Below are 22,413 nucleotides of genomic sequence, written 5' to 3'. Positions count from 1 at the left end.
CACAGTAAGTGCTTTTGGCTCCCATTTGTGTACAGTTTTCTGATCTTGGCTTCTTGACCCTGGGCAGTAGTTGACTCTGCTCTGCCCGCCCCCCTGACTTTGTCATTACCTACTGGCTTCTGACCTCGCACCTTCTCCTGACGACAACTCCTTCTGTTCCCTGCATCCTATAGTACTCTCCTAATATGTTGACCCTTGACCTGTATCTTGATCTCGTTTCTGCCTGTGAAGGTAGCCTGGGCTATAGATTGTTTGTTCAAATGTAATAAGATTATCTGTGTATGTAAATAATCAAAATATAGATGTAGTTGCATAATTATCTGTGTGTCTATGTGGCAATCGCACAGACGCCATAATATGATTCTAAGCTGTATAGTCAAAAAAGGGTTAAACCAAGGATGAGTGAACAGATGTACAAACAATGAACAGAGAAAGTATTTATGCTTATCAGTGGTTTCACACAAAGAAGGAATGTATCTGTGGGATGAAATGTGGGTACCTACACTCCCCAACCCTCCCTATGCGGCTTCGATGTATGAGAAAAGACAGATTTTGATACTTTTGTACATGTCTGAAGGGTGAAATGTAATACTAAAATCTGAGCTATAGAATACACAAGTTCAGACGCAAGCCTGGGCTCAATCAGAGAACATGTCCTGTGTTCATTATTGAGTCTCATTATATCTGCGCAGATACCTAATTTGGCCCCGTGCCTCTGGTGCCCTGAACAAAGACTCCATTAGCAGTCTTACCCAAATTTCTCCCTTGACATGCCTACTCTCTGCGTCGTGTCTTCCTGGTTCCTGATCCCGGCTTCTTTGGCTACCTCTCCGTACACGCTGCAGGCAAGTAGTATCTAGCGCCACCTAGTGACTAGCATCACACTACACCACATAGTGTTCAGCATCACAATTGTATAACTTTCAATGCCTCACTTTGAGGTCCAACTACCAAGATCTTTACTATTATTGCTGTTTACCATACAGTCTCAGAGCCTGAAATCTTGCTGTTATCTCAAGATCTCACATTGTACACTGCAATGACACAGCAGTTACTGCCCACATTGCTAGTTGTCCTCTAATCCATACAGGGTGGCTGCACCGATCCCAGGAATGGGGCTCTGAAATTTCACCCTGCTGTTCCAAAAAGACAATGAACATTTGGCAGTCCCGTAGACAATGAATGGACAGTGGCACTAATGCCGCAGCCATATCTCCCTTTCGTGATCACATTTCCCACTTCTCAGGTTGGTGAGAGCCCCATTCATCAACAAATTAGGTGGTGTCATGGGACAGCGGATCGTCTCAGTAATTCCACATTTTGCTGCAGTTACATGATAAATGCTGAAATCCAAAAATCATCGGCAGCTTTTAAAATCTCCGTCGCAATTAACGCTGCATATTTCCCCTGCAACTTGTGGATGAAATTTCATTAATGGTCGTGCACAAAGTTGTTACTGGAATACACAGTTCATTTTCGGCACAGAAGATCGGGGCAAAAAATTCACTGCGTGCTCAACACTTGTGATCATACTTTTTAATTTAAATAATTTTTATTTGGGGAAAACATTTGATTTTTCATATCAAAGTAAGATCAAATTTCTAGGGATAGGTCCTAATTAATTCTTAAAATGAATTTAACCCAACATGAAATTTGCTGGTAAACAGTTTCCGTTCCGCCTGACGGAGCGTCTTGTCCACATTACCGAGCACATCGTCAATATACCTCCCGTCTGTCTGAGTCTATCAGCTCTGTGGTTTCTCGGCCCCGGGTCACATTACAGCGGAGACATAATCCTGTCTTGTCTCATCTAGGTTTCTGCCTTTCATTGTCCCGTTCTCGTGTCGAGCAAGCAGCCTGCCTACAAGACACGGCGATTTTATCCAACAAACAGTATGGGAGACTTTGCTCCTTGCAAAATTAAATATGTGGCTAACATCCAAGCTGCTCTTAGACGACAGAACAGCTTTATTCACGCATAAATGGGTCTGTGTAATCCCATAAAACATGGAAGCATTACTGTATTTCTTTATAAAAGCCCCTGGCTTTGGCTTGAATTTTACTTTTTTGGCCACAAGGGGCGCTGTTGTGATAAAATTGTTTTTAAGTGGTGGGTAAATATAAAGGGGCGCATCTCTCAATTACAGATGAGCATTTCTATGACCGATTTTTGTCCGCTTTTAACTCCAGATTGTCCAAAACTGAGATATTGAAGATCTTTCCTATGACTTTCCGATTAGGACAAATCTGATTCCACGGCCACTGGATGTACACAGTATACTAAGCGGGAATATTGCGTAGCGGACGCTCTCAGGAATAGTGATGGGCGGACCCGGACTGTAAAAGTCCGGATCCGCGTGGTTTCAAAGGTGCCCGAGAAATTAAAAAAAAAATAAAGGAAAAATAAAGAAAATAAGAATGAAGCGAGCGCTTTATACTCAACGAGGCTCCGTCGCGGCTTTAACTGCTCCGGCAGCTTCTCCTTCACTTCCTGGGCCGCTCATCATTGCTCATCCATATGCATTGCTTTCTCCGCCCACCGGCCTGCCTGGCATCTGTGATTGGTTGGAGTTAGATGCGCCCCCAGCCTGTGTGCAACCAATCACAGGCGCTGGTGGGCGGGGAAAGCAGTGCATATTCAATTAAGTTAATGCGCGGCCCAGGAAGTGAATGCGTGACCTAGAAGCAGCATACTGCCGTGCTGGAGCCTCTGTTCTTATCCACCTATCTCTTCTACCAACATTTTTAATCTCCAAATTCCAATCCCCATAGACTTATATGAGGACCTTATTCTGGACGGAACCGGGATTTGAAAATAAGGTAAAACAGACCCGCCGGTCCCAGTTATCTGCAATCCCGCTCATCACTACTTAGGAATTGCAACTCAGCTCCCATTGAAATAAACTGGCGTTCAACTGCAGTACCACAAACGACCACTACAATGGGCGTGGTGCTCAAGCAGAAGGCCATAAAGAAGAGTTGAAGACCACGCCTATTTGGCTATCAACACTAGAATTGCATACAAAGAAGAAGCGGGTCATAACCAAAAAAAGAAAAGAAAATAATACTAGATTCAGAATAGCAGCAGCATATACACTATCTAGAAAAATAATGCATATATATGACAAGTAGGAGGTCCTCTTTAAAGGGCATTTTTTTTACTTAAATGCATGGATTTAGGAATTAGGACTAAAAAATCCTTTTTGCAACTAGGTTTTATTAAAAATGTTACACCGTTTGGCTTTGATAGCCTTTTCCTTTTCCTGAACATTCATCTTTGATGTGGTCGCTGGTCATAAATAAGCTGACGTTCAGAAAAAGACAGATAAGAGTTACATCAGAACGAGCTCACTGATTAACTCCCATTTAACTCATTTTGCACCCAGCAATAGACAATGGAATAATGAGGCTATAAAAGGCAAATATTGCAAAAAAATGTTAATGAAACTCAATTGTAAAAACTAATTCATAGTCAAAATTACGTGCATTTAAGTAAAAACCAAAAAAAAAAGGCAGAGAATCCATTTAGGGGTGTAGCTTATATAAAGGGGCAGAATAACAAATGGAAGCATATGGTTACTGGTGGAACGGACCTCGATTCCTAGTGTTGCTCTGCACCCCCCATTTTAGTGTAATTTGCAATATTCAGTCACCACTGATGAAATTTATTCCAGGTCTAGTCAGTAAGGATTGTACACCACTGAGCACCATTATTATTATTTTTTTTATTTTTTTACTGAAATGAATATATTTTGGGCTAAAAAGAGTTTTTCCTATTCAGTTTTATTACAAATTTTGCATCGTTTAGCTTTTACAGGCTGTTTAGTTCGCTGCCTATTCAGCTTTGATATGGTCTGTGGTCATAAATCAGCTGAAAGGAGCTCAGGAAAATACGGATAAGCGTAAGAAACTCTGACAAAGCACAATCAGAGCAAACTCTACAGCCAGCAATAGACAGCGCGACACAGACGTATCACACTAGGTAAGGGGAAGTATCAAGCGAGCGGCGAAAGGTAAGGGAAGGGGACCCGTGCATCAAGGAAAGGGGAAGATGGTGACCCCGGACCAAACTTACTCAACTTTGATGTGGTCTGTGGTCATAAATCAGCTGACAGGAGCTCAGAAAAATGCAGATAAGAGTAAGAAACTCTGACAAAGCACCATCAGAGCAAGCTCTGCAGCCAGCAATAGACAGCGTGACACAGACGTATAATGCTAGGTAAGGGGAAGTATCAAGCGAGCGGCGAAAGGTAAGGGAAGGGGACCCGTGCATCAAGGAAAGGGCAAGATGGTGACCCCGGACCAAACTTACTCAACTTTGATGTGGTCTGTGGTCATAAATCAGCTGACAGGAGCTCAGAAAAAGGCAGATAAGGGTAAGAAACTCTGACAAAGCACCATCAGAGCAAGATCACTTACATTGTCTCAGTTAACACACTTTGCAGCCAGCAATAGACAGTGCGACACAGATGTATCACGCTAAGTACGGGGAAATATCAAGCGAGTGGCAAAAGGTAAGGGAAGGAGACCCCTGCGTCTAGGAAAGGGGAAGATGGTGACCTAGGATCAATCCTACTGCTGGTGTCTGGGGTCCCTCACCACCCTAGATAGGCTCCGCACCTATGCGCCGAGCTGGATACCTGACCCTAGGTATCTCTAGTGCTGGACCTTAAATATGGAACGGGTGGGATGAGCTCTTCGTCAACCCCACTAAATAACTATAGAAGACACAGGGGGAAAAGCATGAACTACTTATCCACTGATGACTCAGGTAGAAGTTCAGCAAAGTTTCCGCAACGATACTACAGATGAAACAAAGCCACCTGCTTGCAACCAGAGCTTGAATGAACTGAAAATATCACCAGCACCAGTACAAGGAAGAAGGAAGGGGAGTTTAAGCACCAAGAGAATACTGATAATCAATAGCTGGGTGGAAGGCGAGCTCCTACTGGGTCCAAAAGGGGGAGAGATAAAGGTACCTATTACAATGAATAGTGACAGCAGTAACAATAGAAAGTCAGGGAGCATTCTGTGCAGCCAAATACTGTGACCTTCTATTGCCAGAAACCACATGACTGTCTGTCACCCGTGAATATTAATAAAACTTTTAATTACACCAAGTTAAAAAAAAAAATGTTTGAGTCAAATAACATAAGAAAAATAAAATGTCCCTAAAAGTGGACAATCCCTATTTTAGGAATCCCACAACAGAAGTGTCTTTTGGGACCGCGTGCGGGTAATTTTCTGATGTTTATTCCGCAGACATGGCAGACATCAGTGTAGTTTCACATCGTTTTATACTGACACAACATGACAGTGGGATACAATGATACTAAATTATCCAGCAGTAGAAATACTTCTAAGAATCTCGCTCCCTGATGAAAACTTGACATCAATTATTCATCAAGAGCGTCCAGAAACCATGAATGAAAGCGGTGGAAGTAAACAGCTGGACGGTGGCAGGAGCTGAACACAGTCGTACACCGCAGGGAACGGAAACACTAAGTGTGAACTGGTGTAAATATGGGCAATGAAAATTTCATGGCTTTATACCACGACACATTAAGCAGCAAGCTGTCACTTCATAGGCATGCATTAAAAGGAGCATTTGAAAGGACTTATCAGTATGTTGTGGAACCAATATCCTGAGTGATGGACTTAAAGGGCACCTGTCACTTGAAATAAGTAATTATTTTTTTCCCACTGATATAAATGCCGCTGTTCTCCTGAATCCGGCGCTGTTTTTCTTTTCTTCCTGCGCCTCTCCGTTCCTGAGATATGGGTCCCTCTTCCTGTATATAAATTTAGTTTTATAGCTAAGTGGGTGTGGTGTTTACCTCTTTGTGGGCGTTTCCTAAGAACCCCGCCCCCTTAGTTAAAAATACTAGATTTATATACAGGAAAGAGGGGCCCATATCTCAGGAACGGAGAGGCGCAGGAACAAAAGAAAAACATCGCCGGATTCAGGAGAACAGCGACATTCACATCAGGTAAAAATAAGTGACAGATTCTTCTTAAAGGGATTGCATAGGACTAGAAAAATATGGCTGTTTTCTTTTAGAGCAAGTGTCGTGCCTGTTCATAAGTTGTGTCCTGGTCTCTATGGATGAATGTAGCATAAAGTGTGGATCTTAGATTCTTTACTTCCTCAAAGGACACTAGAGAGGAAACTAGTGTTGCTTTTACCGAGCCTGTCAAGTGTTAAAGGGGTTTGCAGAAACAGGATCAATGGTCTGTCTTTGGGATATCAGATTGGTAGGGTCAGTTTCTCAGCATCCCCACCAATCGATGGTTTGAAAGTACCTTGCTACTCATCAAATGATGCTCCTTCTTTCATTTCCCCAAAAATTGGACAGTCCCGGCAAATTTGGGAACGTTGACATGCATGGTAATGACTGTGATGGGTATTGTACCATTGTCCCATTGAAGAGAAAGGAACCATAATGCAAACTCCAACACAGGCACAATTAGGGAGAAAGAAGAAAAGGGGCAGTGTATGAGTCAAAAAGCCAAGGGGCAAAACTACTATAGGTGCAGAGGTTGCGATCTCACCTAGGCCCTGGAGCCTTGGGGGCCCCAAAAGTCTCTTTGGTCTATATATAACACACTTGAAACTATTGAGGGCCAGCATTGGAGGTTTGGCTTTGGGCCCATGAGCTTCAACTTACCCCACTGATTAACTGTCATGCTCAGACTGGGGAGTTTCCGACACACGGCATGACAAATGCGCATGAACCAATGACTGTACAGCGCACAGCGGAATACACAAGTATCAATCGGGATTGTAAAGGAGAGGAGGAACCTGATGATAGGGAGTGGGGGATGGACCACCTCCTGACACTAACCTATGTCTGGTCCCTGAGCTCTTCTAACGTCCCCTATACGTCCTTCCCCCTCATCACTGTCCTGTGCCTAGTCCCTTACTGTTGCTCCACTCACCCTGTATAGTGACACGGCCAGTAAGTACGGTGGGTCACCTCTATGGTAATGACACACAGGGGAAGGAGGACAAACAGGGAAACATAGACAAAAGGATATACAAATAAACCTCACTGCTTCAGCCAGACACCAAGGCTGTAGCCAACTAGGCTCCAAAACAAAGCACTGCAACAGCTAAGCTCTAGCGGCATAACATAAGCAGCTCCAAGAAAATGTCCTCCTTCCATAGTGGTCAGAAAGAGAATGAGAATCTATTACCGGCCTCAGGTGATGGATCATGTGACTATTTAAAGGAGATAGGAGTAACCAAAAACCAACTGTACCTGAGTTTAATTAACCAGGAGCTACTTGCAAGAAAAATAGCATTAACCCTTGGTGCACTAACAGAAAGCAAAATACATTTAAAATGACAGATGAATGTGACGCTCTGGTCCAAGAGATGTCTCTCAAACACGAGAGACACTGGTGACATTAAACCCATGCAAAACACATAACCTACACTTGACTTTAATGCCAGGAAGATGCCATTTTTTTTTTCTAAATAAATGCCTGTAGAAATGCTGATGTCGTAAAAAGTTACACCAAGTTGCCAATAAGCTCTCTGTCCCTAATTTATCAGTATTGTTGCAGACATCCGTTCTAGTATGAAAAATTAAAGGGTTCATCACTTTTATGTAAATGAAACATCATCAGTGTTTAATTAAAAGTTTAGAAGCTTGCTAGTATATGTTGTGTATCAATTGCTTACTGTCATAATATACTAAGAAATAGCTTTGTCATAAAATAGAAGAGCTGAAACAAGAACTAGCACTCCACCATACTGGCCTCTGTTCAGCTAGGACCACCTGATGTGAACAGGTGATTGAACTAGTACATATACTGGAAAATAAACACAGGTTCTGGGGACTGTATATACCAGAGCTTGAGAAGCGACACTTCTGTCACCTCAATAGATAATTCTTCCTATATTCAAAGGACTGACAGTAGAAGACAAGACATTGGTTTTTCAGCTAGGAATATTTGGGCTTCTGTAGAAAGCGTAGATTGTTATGATTCAGGGACCGAGGAGAATCAAAAAAGTAACCAGAGTGGCTGGAACCTTAACGGACTGCAGACTTAATCCTGACACACAACTAGAAGTAGCCGTGGGACGAGCCTACGATGACCTAGTTGACTCGACACAGCCGGAGAACTAAATATTCTTACAGATAGAAATATAAAAAAAGCTAATCTGCCTCGGAGCAATCCCCAAAGATATAGATAGCCCCCCACATGTAAAGACTATGGTGATATAGGAAAACACAATACAAAGCTAGAAAAACAGGTTCACCAAAGGCGAGGCCCAAACTATCTTTATAGGAAAGGATAGGAAGGAGCACTGTCTGCAGCCGTAAGAACCCTAATAAATACCAGCACGTCTGATATGGAAAAACCTTGAGACCACACGGCCTCTCCCCCACTATATCAGCACTCTGATGTTACTGGGATCTAAAAACACTAATATAGATGAGGGACTGAATTAATACCAAGCATGACAAAACACAATACATTGCAGAATCATGGAGCTGGGTATACAGACACTCCAAGCAGGGAACGATCCAATTCCACCAGGAACTCCACAAAGGCAAAATAGAAATCAACCATTAGTATCAAAGCAGAAAAAACAACAAGAAAGTGGAAACAGTAAGCAGAGGTACAAGACCAACTTATCTGAGAAGAATTCTGGTAGAGAGCAGTGCTGGTTTCAGAATGTCCTTAACACACAGAATATCCATTGAGCACTGGCAAGAAACAGGAGAAAACTACTAAGCTATATAGCCCAATCTGAGAGACCTGATTGCCGGTCCTCCACAGGTGTGTAGCTTTCATTCCACAAATCAACTGCACCACTAGCACTGACCACAAGAGGGAGCCACACACTGGAAAATGTATTCACAACAGTAGATCATACAGTAAGGGGAGACACATTTTCAGCATCGTGATTCCAAGTGTAATAACATTCATGTTCTTATATAATTGTGCAGCATGAAAGATAGATCGATATAGACAGATAATATTTCCTATCTATGGAAAGTCCTGGATTCAAGCTTTGTGAGCAGTGTTTATGGGCTCTTCCAGAAAAGACCGATGACTCAGGTGGATTTTATTTTTATTCAATGGATTACTAAAAATTAGTAAAAGCAATGAGTTTTGGAGTTAGTACAACTCCTTCTTCAGGTCTGATGAAGAATAATTTTATAGAGACCGAAGCCACATCACATGACCAGCCCTATCTGAGGTCACAAAGGGAAGGTATGTTGGAGTGACTGTTCTTTACTAAATACAGATGTTTGAGTTGACGCCTTTGTTCGATGCTGGAGGATGCACTTCTGTGTAGGGATGTCCCATATATCTACCAGAGCGCCTCCCACCAAGAAGAGAATTGTGCTATCCCTGCAGCCACAAGTCAAGTACCATATTTTCCGGATTATAAGACGCACTTTTATCCCCCCAAAACAGGAGGCAGGGTCAGCGATACTGAGGGCTTGGAGGAAGGGAGTCACTGCAATGGAGCGGCTCAGGAGGATCACAGGATAAAGGGTCGGTCATACTGCGGGCGCCAATGATCTGCCAAGGGGCTGAGGGCTCCAATATACTGTCGATGTTGACGCGATGGACTTCAAGAAAATGACCATGGAGGCCACTCAGCGCATGCGCTGCCTCCGCAGCCGTTTTCTTGGAGTCCGCAACATCACCCACCAGTAGTTCAATGTAGCCCGGCGCCTGCAACCTGCCGTCAGATCAATGGCGTCTATCGCCACGACACACCCGAGCCCACAGTATTGCCAACCCTCCGTCCACTGACCCTCCTGAGCAGTGACCCCCCCGCAGCATCGCGACCCCGCCGGTGAGCTAATATAAGACGCACAAGGATTATAAGATGGACCCTCATTTTAACATTAAAAAGGATTTTTTTCCTATTTTCCTGCTCTAAATTTGATGTGCGTCTTATAATCCAGTGTCTTATAAAACGAAAAATATGGTGCTTTTCTTTTATCATTTTTTAATGTGACTGTATATACTGTATTATTTTTTATAAACACTGCCTGCTTTTCAAATGTGTTAGCTTTGTTCCTCTTGCTCTATAAATCACATCCCTGAAGCCAAACGTTACCAGTATAGTTATCTAATCGTCCGGTATAAACGATTGGTGGAAGCTAGTTTCTCTTGGGTTTTTGTAGAGCTCGGCAGTGACCATATCAAGGTACACATATATTCCATGTCTTTGAATCGTGTCTGTATATACTATACGTCTACTGAGAAAGCCCCCAATAATTGGCCTAGTACTGAAAGCAGCAGTCGCCCATCTGTTAATCATCAGTCAATTGCAAATTGGAGGCAGCGGTGCTGTTTGGGACTTTTTGTGGCAGCGGTGGGATATCTGCATGGTCCCCCTGGTTGTCTCCATGACACCATTTACAAAATCTCTGCTTGCTGTGAGTGAAAAAAGAGATTTTATTTTTTGACTTTATTAGAGTTCAAACTGCACCAAGATTCCAAAATTTGTAGTACTTTACTCCAGCAATTTTTCGGCTTGCATATTATGCAAATCATAGTATGATTATGTATCGAAAAGCCCGTATTAAGCTTGTGTAAAAGTGGTCTTCATATCATAGGTGGCGATGACCTGATCACAGTGGATTCCCGCCGAGCAGACTTTGACCATCTCATGCAGAAGTTTTCCATAGTAAAGTGCAGGCGCCGGCATGAAACTTTCTCACCGGGAGACAGATTAATCTTCTTGGCCCAGATACCGCACAGCGTCAGCAATTAGTTGGAAACGACATTTTAATATCCAGCCCTAGGACAGCCGCGTTACCTACATGAACTGAGACTTATTTATAGAGCAAGTTACCAATATCGGCTCAAAAAGTGGTCACATGACCCCCCCCCCAAAAATTCAGGATGATTCCTTTAATAAAAATATAGGGAACTGTGCACAGAAATTCTGTATCAGGCACAGAATGACATGTAGAAACATACCCTTAAAGGATGAGTACACCCTGTTTTTTTACTTAAAGGGGTGGTTTAAAGTCCAAAGTAATTTTCAATCTAAATCCCTATCTATTTAGTGCCATAATCTAAGCTATTTTCTAAAATACTTGAATTTCAAATTCCCTCTCCTTTCCGAACTATGCTAACAGGTTTTATATTTTTTTTCTCTGCTTCCTGTCTGATGATGCTTCATTAGAGAATTCCCAGTGCATGCTGGGATACTAAAACAAAGCATCATCAGTTGGCAGAGGCTACAGTTGCTGTCACAGCCTCTGCCCCCTCTCTGAAATGTACGGTAGTTTAATAAGCTCGTTTCAGGTACTGGGTTAGTTCCAGTGCACTATGCGATGTGCACAATGACAGTGCACTCTCTGTTGCCAGCTCAGATCAGCAGTAATGAGACGACAAAAAGAGCAGAGCGCACTGTCAGAGCGGTGTAAGGATACTCCACGTGCAGACAACAGTGACATCACTTGCTGGCCGGTGCTAGTTTCTGCATGCTGAGTATTCTACCAATGCACACTGACAGTGCATTTTGCTCTTCTGTCAGCTGGTTACTACATTCTCCCACGTGCTTTTGCCAGACTTTATATGAGTTTTGGAAAAACATAGCCAGACCTTGACATTTTTCTTTATGGAAAAAAAGGCTTCCATCTTACCAACCTACCCCACAGGCCGGACATAGGAAGAATATGGGAGCTTGTTGCCACATATAGGTACAACTGGTCAAAAATTTCTGCAGCTCCTTTAATGTTGCAGTCGGCCTCATGGCAGGTTCCTGGATGAATTTTCTTCTTGTCTTTTCATCAATTTTTGAGGAAGGCCCTGTTCTAGGTAAGGTGACTGTCGTGGCAAATTTAATCCACTTCTTTGTGTCTTCATAGTGTTCCATTGTATAGCTAATGACTTGAAAAAGGGTCGATATTGACACTTAGGATTGCTATTTCCAATAGGTGGGGCTAGAGTTCAAGTCCTCTACCTCTCTGACGAGGCAAGGCATATTAAATTTCCAAGAGGAACATGCAAGGGGTTTAATGGGAGCCTGTCACCAGGATTTTCTCTTATAAGCTGCGGCCACCACCAGTGAGCTCTTATATACAGCATTCTAGCATACTGTATATAAGAGCCCAGGCCGCTCTGTATAACATAAAAAAGAGCTTTATAATACTCACATAGCTGTCGGTCTGGTCCGATGGGTGTGGCTGCTGTTCAGTGCATCCTCCATCTTGTACGATCGCTAACCTCCTTTCCAGCCCCGTGTGCATGTCGTGTCCTGCGGCATTCACAGAGATGCCCCCATCGAACTCCTGCGCATGCGCACTTTGATCTGCCCAGCTGAGGGCAAATCGAAGTACTGTAGTGCGCATGCGCAGGCGGTCTTTGACCTTTTCTCATGCCTGCGCTTTACAGACTTTGATCTGCCTTCGGCTGGGCAGATCAAATTGCACATGCACAGGAGCACAATAGAGGCCTCTCTGTGGATGACGCAAGACGCAAATGACCAGTGTACAGCAAAACCCACCCAATCGTATTTTATTGTAGTTCCTGAGAAGGAGGTGCATCATCACTAGCATTTCGGAACTCTTGCGCATGCGCATTTTACACCTAATTCCTGTGCATGTGCATGAAGCAGCACAGACTTTCCCTACTTTCAAAGGGCAAATACAATGAAGCTAAGGTAGGTGTAACCTTATTTGTGACACATGTGCTCAAGTTATACTTCAATGGCGCATGCGCAAGATTTCTTAAAGGTTTAGGAGAAATGTACATATCCACAGAAAAAAAACAGTTAAGGGATATCATTTCTTGACAGCTCCTTAACAGCAGAAGAGTAATGTAAATGTAAGATATTCCCGACTTGAAGAAGACCTGATGCTTGCCATACATCTAGTCCTTTTAACCAAGTGGGTGTGACCCTCAACTCTTTTCTTTGGGCGACTTCTTGAAGACCCCACCCAGTAGACTAAGAAAAGTTAGCTTTATATACAAGGAAGAAGAGGCAATATCTCAGGAATGGAGACGCGCAGGAATAAAAGAAAAAGATCACCGGATTCGGGAGTACGAAGTCATTTATACTGTAATGAGATATTGGAAAACCCTTTTATATCTATAGTTAGCACTAGGGGCGCAACTATCGCGATCGCCCGGGGGTACAGGGGGCCCGCCGGCCCGAGCATCTGTTTCAGCTGGATGTACGTCTGAGGGTGTGAATCCAGCTAAAATACATTGCAGCACACAGACTCGTTGGGTCTCTGCACTGAAATGTGCCCGCCGCTGATTAAGGCTATGAATATTCACTGCTCCCCTTGCCCATAATCCAGGGTGTGGGGAGCAAAGAATATACCGGCACGCAGCAGCTGACCACGCTGTAAGTGGGTGAACAGTGACGTCATGCGCTGCACCATTTACATGCTGGTCAGATGCAGCATGCCATCATCGGAGGAGGATATTGGGGGAATTGGGGGAAGATAAGTATAATCGTTATTTTTTTTACTGTGTGCAGGTATTATATGTACCAGGATGCAGTCAGGATCTAGACACAAACTAGGCTAGGGCCATAATGGTGACATGTATACTAGTATGGGGCATTATTTGGTCATGTATACCAGGATGGGGCTATTTTGGGGACATGTATACCAGGATGGGACCATTATTAGGACATGTATACCAGGATAGGGCCATTATTAGGACATGTATACCAGGATGGGACCATTATTAGGACATGTATACCAGGATGGGGCTATTATTAGGACATGTATACCAGGATGGGGCTATTAAGGGGACATGTATACCAGGATAGGGCCATTATGGGGACATGTATACCAGGATAGGGCCATTATGGGGACATGTATACCAGTATGGGGCCATTATGGGGACATCTATACAAGGATGGGGCCATGAAGGGAATATCTATATCAGGACAGGAACATATATTCCATGATGGGGCCATTATGGGGTCATACACCATTATGTAGCCCTGATGGGGACGTGTACCAGGATGGGGCCATGATGGAGACATATATACCTGGATAAGGCGATATATAACCAGGATGGGCCATGATGGGGACGTATATGCCAGGATGGTGCCATGTTTGGGACATATATACCAGGATGAGGCCAAATATAGCAGGATATAGCCATGATGAGGTCATATACCAGGATGTGGGACATATTTACCAGGAAGTGGCCCAGAATGGGGGCCATTAGTACAGAACGGGGGTCAGTACTACACAATTAAGGGGGAGAGGGGGTAACTCCTTTGTCTATATAGGATTTACAACGCTACAATGCCCCATACATCTGACCAACATGTGTGTGTGGGGGGGGGGGCAGGCTCAAAATTTGCACTGGGGCCCATTGGACTCTAGTTATGCCACTGGTTAGCATTACATGAAATCCAGTACCGTTAATCAGAAAAAATGTAAAATGTAAAAAATTCTTGTAAACATAATTCACCACAAAAATCTTTTTTTTAGGGTTGTAACTTGGCGACTATATATTGTGAATGTATGTGGAATTACAGGTCAGAAATAAAGAATAAATGCACAATATGTGAAATGCGTGCATTGTACGTTTGCACCATTTTATGCTCTGTCCACCATTAAGAAATTGGTATCAAAATAAAATAAAATTCATAAGCCATACACTAAAGAAATTGTCTGCAGAAACATGTACATGAGCCTGTAGTGCCAGCAGTGAAAAAGTTAAATTAAAATTAGGCAGAGTTTTTAAAACTAAAGTAAAATGTCCGGAGAACCCAAGAGAGGCCCCATCTAAGGCCACAAGTCAATAATATCTTTTATCTCTATTACAACTGCAGGGAAAATAGCCCCCAAACCAATTCAAAAGTGACTGCAACCATTACAGGGGTCACCATTTATACACTATAGTGTCCCCCCGAGCTGTACTCTCCTACATGATCTGATATCGGACCTGAAGAGACTGCTCTGTGGGAGATATGGACGAGGCAAGGAGGAGAGCTGTGATATCGACTATCATGAAGGGTGGATCTTGTGCTAATTACTACATACAAGAATACAACTACTATAATACTGCCCCCTATGTACAAGAATATAACTACTATAATACTGCTCCTATGTACAAGAATATAACTACTATAATACTGCCTCTCTGTACAAGACTATAACTACTATAATACTGCTCCTATGTACAAGAATATAACTACTATAATAATGCCCCTATGTACAAGAATATAACTGCTATAATACTGCCCCTATGTACAAGAATATAACTACTATAATACTGCCCCTATGTACAAGAATATATCTACTATAATACTGCCCCTATGTACAAGAATATAACTACTATAATACTGCTCCTATGTACAAGAATATAACTACTATAATACTGCCTCTATGTACAAGACTATAACTACTATAATACTGCCCCCTATGTACAAGAATATAACTACTATAATACTGTCCCCTATGTACAAGAATATAACTACTATAATACTGCCCCCTATGTACAAGAATATAACTACTATAATACTGTCCCCTATGTACAAGAATATAACTACTATAATACTGCTCCTATGTACAAGAATATAACTACTATAATACTGCCCCCTATGTACAAGAATATATAAGTACTATAATACTGCCCCTATATGTATAAGAATATAACTACTATAATACTGCCCCCTATGTACAAGAATATATTACTATAATACTGCTCCTATGTACAAGAATATAACTACTATAACACTGCCCCCTATGTACAAGAATATATTACTATAATACTGCTCTTATGTACAAGAATATAACTATTATAATACTGCCCCCTATGTACAAGAATACAACTACTATAATACTTCTCCTATGTACAAGAATATAACTACTATAATACTGCCCCCTATGTACAGGAATATAACTACTATAATACTGCCCTTATGTACAAGAATATAACTACTATAATACTGCCCCTATGTACAAGATTATAACTACTATAATACTGCTCCTATGTACAAGAATAACTACTATAATACTGCCCCTATGTACAGGAATATAACTACTATAATACTGCCCCATATGTACAAGAATATAACTACTATAATACTGCTCCTATGTACAAGATTATAACTACTATAACACTGCCCCCTATGTACAAGAATATAACTACTATAATACTGCCTGATATGTACAAAAATATAACTACTATAATACTGCCCCCTATGTACAAGAATATAACTACTATAACACTGCCCCCTATGTACAAGAATATAACTACTATAATACTGCCTGATATGTACAAAAATATAACTACTATAATACTGCCCCCTATGTACAAGAATATAACTACTATAATACTGTCCCCTATGTACAAGAATATAACTACTATAATACTGCTCCTATGTACAAGAATATAACTACTATAATACTGCCCCCTATGTACAAGAATATATAAGTACTATAATACTGCCCCTATATGTACAAGAATATAACTACTATAATACTGCCCCCTATGTACAAGAATATATTACTATAATACTGCTCCTATGTACAAGAATATAACTACTATAATACTGCCCCCTATGTACAAGAATACAACTACTATAATACTTCTCCTATGTACAAGAATATAACTACTATAATACTGCCCCCTATGTACAGGAATATAACTACTATAATACTGCCCTTATGTACAAGAATATAACTACTATAATACTGCCTGATATGTACAAAAATATAACTACTATAATACTGCCCCCTATGTACAAGAATATAACTACTATAACACTGCCCCCTATGTACAAGAATATAACTACTATAATACTGCCTGATATGTACAAAAATATAACTACTATAATACTGCCCCCTATGTACAAGAATATAACTACTATAATACTGCCCCCGATATACAAGAATATAACTACTATAATACTGCCCCCTATGTACAAGAATATAACTACTATAATACTGCCCCCGATATACAAGAATATAACTACTATAATACTGCCCTTATGTACAAAAATATTACCACTATAATACTGCCCCCTATGTACAAGAATATAACTACTATAATACTGCCCCCTATGTACAAGAATATAACTACTATAATACTGCCCCTATGTACAAGTATATAACTACTATAATACTGCCCCTATGTACAAGAATATAACTACTATAATACTGCCCCTATGTACAAGAATATAGCTACTATAATACTGTCCCTATATACAAGAATATAACATCTATAATACTGCTCCTATGTACAAGAATATAACTACTATAATACTGCTCTTATGTACAAGAATATAACTACTATAATACTGCTCCTATGTACAAGAATATAACTACTATAATACTGCTCTTATGTACAAGAATATAATTACTATAATACTGCTCCTATGTACAAGAATATAACCACTAACTATAATACTGCTCCTATGTACAAGAATATAACTACTATAATACTGCTCTTATGTACAAGAATATAACTATCAAGGATGGTTTTGTTGAAATATGAATGTTTTCAATATATTTAGCCTCAAAGATCTCCACTATTATAAAAGGTTTGGTAAATCCCGGATAATACCATTATGGCCTCCTCCACACATACAGTTGTTCCATAGACCCAGACACAAAATGTAGATAAGAAGAGTAAGTGAAGGATCAGAGCTGTGATACTCTGTGGCTCAAGATACTGAGCAGATAGCCTGTGGTGGTACTATAACTCCCGGCATAGCCATATTCATCCCAGGACTGCAGTAAAGCTTGTGTTATATGGATGCCCACCAGCCTCGGTGCCCCCTTGTCTATTACCCACCTGTGTAATTATAGAGAAACTTAGTGACAATGCAGAAAGAAATGCACTATAAGAGGAAAGTAGAAATCAAGTATAATTCCATCTCACACCTTCATAGATCCTCCAGGGAATCCCAGACAACTGAACCACAAGTCCCAGAGTGTCTTGTAACAGACAGTTTCAGGATGAAAACCTTTGTGCCCACATTTTGGAGATAATCCCTGGATACACTGACTCTATGTGTTCTTATATTCGGAACATGTGGGTATATTTCTGCCACCGTATGTTCTCCTATATACATAACTCCTGTGTATTTATTTTTTATATATATATAAAAAATATATATATATATATTTATATAACTGCTGGATATGCCCCTGCCACACTATAACTACTGGATATACCCCTGCCACACTATAACTGCTGGATATACCCCTGCCACACTATAACTGCTGGATATGCCCCTGCCACACTATAACTGCTGGATATACCCCTGCCACACTATAACTACTGGATATACCCCTGCCACACTATAACTGCTGGATATACCCCTGCCACACTATAACTGCTGGATATGCCCCTGCCACACTATAAGTGCTGGATATACCCCTGCCACACTATAACTGCTGGATATACCCCTGCCACACTATAACTGCTGGCTATGCCCCTGCCACACTATAACTGCTGGATATGCCCCTGCCACACTATAACTGCTGGATATACCCCTGCCACACTATAACTGCTGGATATACCCCTGCCACACTATAACTGCTGGATATACCCCTGCCACACTATAACTGCTGGATATGCCCCTGCCACACTATAACTACTGGATATACCCCTGCCACACTATAACTGCTGGATATACCCCTGCCACACTATAACTGCTGGATATACCCCTGCCACACTATAACTGCTGGATATACCCCTGCCACACTATAACTGCTGGCTATGCCCCTGCCACACTATAACTGCTGGATATGCCCCTGCCACACTATAACTGCTGGATATACCCCTGCCACACTATAACTGCTGGATATACCCCTGCCACACTATAACTGCTGGATATACCCCTGCCACACTATAACTGCTGGATATGCCCCTGCCACACTATAACTGCTGGCTATGCCCCTGCCACACTATAACTGCTGGATATGCCCCTGCCACACTATAACTGCTGGCTATGCCCCTGCCACACTATAACTGCTGGATATGCCCCTGCCACACTATAACTACTGGATATACCCCTGCCACACTATAACTACTGGATATACCCCTGCCACACTATAACTGCTGGATATACCCCTGCCACACTATAACTGCTGGATATGCCCCTGCCACACTATAACTGCTGGATATACCCCTGCCACACTATAACTACTGGATATGCCCCTGCCACACTATAACTGCTGGCTATGCCCCTGCCACACTATAACTGCTGGATATGCCCCTGCCACACTATAACTGCTGGCTATGCCCCTGCCACACTATAACTGCTGGATATGCCCCTGCCACACTATAACTACTGGATATACCCCTGCCACACTATAACTACTGGATATACCCCTGACACACTATAACTGCTGGATATACCCCTGCCACACTATAACTGCTGGATATGCCCCTGCCACACTATAACTGCTGGATATACCCCTGCCACACTATAACTACTGGATATACCCCTGCCACACTATAACTACTGGATATACCCCTGCCACACTCTAACTGCTGGATATGCCCCTAACACACTCTAACTGCTGGATATGCCCCTGCCACACTCTAACTGCTGGATATGCCCCTGCCACACTATAACTGCTGGATATGCCCCTGCCACACTCTAACTGCTGGATATGCCCCTGCCACACTCTAACTGCTGGATATGCCCCTGCCACACTCTAACTGCTGGATATGCCCCTGCCACACTCTAACTGCTGGATATGCCCCTGCCACACTCTAACTGCTGGATATGCCCCTGCCTCCCTTTGCCAACTGTACACACACTATAACTGATAAATATGCCCCTGCCACACTATAACAGCTGGATATGCCCCTGCCACACTATAACTGCTGGCTATTCCCCTGCCACACTATAACTGCTGGCTATGCCCCTGCCACACTATAACTGCTGGCTATTCCCCTGCCACACTATAACTACTGGATATGCCCCTGCCACACTATAACTGCTGGCTATGCCCCTGCCACACTATAACTGCTGGATATGCCCCTGCCACACTACAACTACTGGATATGCCCCTGCCACACTATAACTGCTGGCTATGCCCCTGCCACACTATAACTGCTGGCTATGCCCCTGCCACACTATAACTGCTGGATATGCCCCTGCCACACTATAACTGCTGGATATGCCCCTGCCACACTATAACTGCTGGATATACCCCTGCCACACTATAACTGCTAGATATGCCCCTGCCACACTATAACTGCTGGATATGCCCCTGCCACACTATAACTGCTGGATATACCCCTGCCACACTATAACTGCTAGATATACCCCTGCCACACTATAACTGCTGGATATACCCCTGCCACACTATAACTGCTGGATATACCCCTGCCTCCCTTTGCCTCCTGTACACACACTGTGGTCCCTCTGTGTCCCCTCTGTGTCCCCATAGACAGCACTAGCCTTTGTTTTCCATAAGTCTATTATTCGGAACAGATAAATCCTGAATACTCCCACCTTATATGCCAATATACACTTAATTCCTGAATATGCTCCTACCACCCATATAATTCCAATATTTGCCCCTGCCCCCCTCTGAGCCCCTATATACATACCTCCCCACACCCATTACTTACATGCCAAATAGCAAAGAAGATGAGTGCAGCGCACAGGACCAGGGACAGCATGTAGCAGAAGGCAGCAAAAGTAAATGCCATCGTGCCCCCAGATGAGAAGAACCCCAGACCAGGCTCAGCCCCTGCAGCCAGGACTCCAGGAAAGTGTCCTCCAGCCTCCAGGTCCCTGCAGAGGGTATCAAACAGCCTCCTCCAGCCTCCAGGTCCTTGCACAGGGCATCAGACAGCCTCCTCCAGCCTCCAGGTCCCTGCACAGGGTATCAGACAGCCTCCTCCAGCCTCCAGGTCCCTGCACAGGGTATCAGACAGCCTCCTCCAGCCTCCAGGTCCTTGCACAGGGTATCAGACAGCCTCCTCCAGCCTCCAGGTCCTTGCACAGGGTATCAGACAGCCTCCTCCAACCTCCAGGTCCCTGCACAGGGTATCAAACAGCCTCCTCCAGCCTCCAGGTCCTTGCACAGGGTATCACACAGCCTCCTCCAGCCTCCAGGTCCCTGCACAGGGCATCAGACAGCCTCCTCCAACCTCCAGGTCCCTGCACAGGGTATTAGACAGCCTCCTTCAGGTCCTTGCACAGGGCATCAGACAGCCTCCTGCAGCCTCCAGGTCCTTGCACAGGGTATCAGACAGCCTCCAGGTCCTTGCACAGGGTATCAGACAGTCTCCTCCAGCCTCCAGGTCCTTGCACAGGGCATCAGACAGTCTCCTCCAGCCTCCAGGTCCTTGCACAGGGCATCAGACAGCCTCCTCCAGCCTCCAGGTCCTTGCACAGGGTATCAGACAGCCTCCAGGTCCTTGCACAGGGTATCAGACAGCCTCCTCCAGCCTCCAGGTCCCTGCACAGGGCATCAGTCTCCTCCAGGCTATTGCTCCAGCAGTGCAATCCTCAGGGAGATACAGGCTGCCCTACACATGGGCACATGTGCCAGGCTGCATTCTCTGCCATGCCTCCCCCCAGCACACACAGGACACTTGTGGAGAGCCAGAGAGCAAGAAATGTGCTGCCAGAGGAGGAGGAAGGATAAGAAAAACTGAAGGAGGTGCTGCCAGGCAACTTATTCCATGTGCTGCTGCTGATGTGACTGGTGCACTGATGAGACTGTGGTCTCAGGAGCAGAAATGCCCAGAAAAGAGAAGACCTGGACCCACTGAGAAGACCCTGATACATTGTAACAAAGGCTGGAATCTAGAGGTGATGATAGAAATGTATCCATTGTAACATAATACCATGTGACATACAAGGATGCTGTACTATGCACTGAGAAAGATGCAGAGGGGCCAGAAGAAAATGGGGGCGCACACTAATGGGGTGCAGGTCACTAGGGCGGCTCTATAAGAGGGGCAGTATATATGGCAGCACTTTATGGCCGGGGGCATACACCGTGTGCAGAATTATTAAGCAAGAAGTATTTTAGAGGATTTTTTATTATTGGTCAACAACTATGTTCTCAATCAAAACAAAAGACTCATAAATATCAGCGCTTAATATTTTTGGCAGTTGGAGTGGCTTTTTTTTGGATTTGGGTATCTTAGGAGGATTCTGTTTGTGCAGGTGACTATTACTGTGCAGAATTATTAGGCAACTTAATAAAAAACAAATCTATTCCCATCTCACTTGTTTATTGTCACCAGGTAAACCAATATAACTGCACAAAATTTAGAAAAAAACATTTCTGACATGCAAAAACAAAACCCCAAAAAATATGTGACCAATATAGCCCCCTTTCTTTCTGATGACGCTCAGCAGCCGCCCATCCATAGATTGTGTCATTGCTTGATCTGTTTATGATCACATTGCGTGCAGCAGCCAGCACAGCCTCCAGACACTGCTCCCAGAGGTGGACTGTTTTC

The 22,413-nt window shown here is 43.1% G+C and overlaps 1 protein-coding gene across 1 annotated transcript in view; it reads right to left on the bottom strand.

Annotated features, from left to right (window-relative positions):
• Positions 1–21,712, bottom strand: part of CNIH3 (cornichon family AMPA receptor auxiliary protein 3) — a 123,301-nt gene extending 101,589 nt beyond the window's left edge. The window contains exon 1 of the mRNA XM_075339082.1: positions 20,563–21,712. Within this exon, the coding sequence (XP_075195197.1) occupies positions 20,563–20,643 (81 nt within the window). The 5' untranslated portion in view covers positions 20,644–21,712. The remainder of the gene's footprint in view (positions 1–20,562) is intronic.
• Positions 21,713–22,413: the final 701 nt, after the last annotated feature.

This window comes from Anomaloglossus baeobatrachus, chromosome 3, assembly GCF_048569485.1.
Source record: "Anomaloglossus baeobatrachus isolate aAnoBae1 chromosome 3, aAnoBae1.hap1, whole genome shotgun sequence".
In the NCBI taxonomy this organism is placed as follows: Eukaryota; Metazoa; Chordata; class Amphibia; order Anura; family Aromobatidae; genus Anomaloglossus; species Anomaloglossus baeobatrachus.
This window is presented reverse-complemented; position numbering and strand designations above follow the sequence as displayed.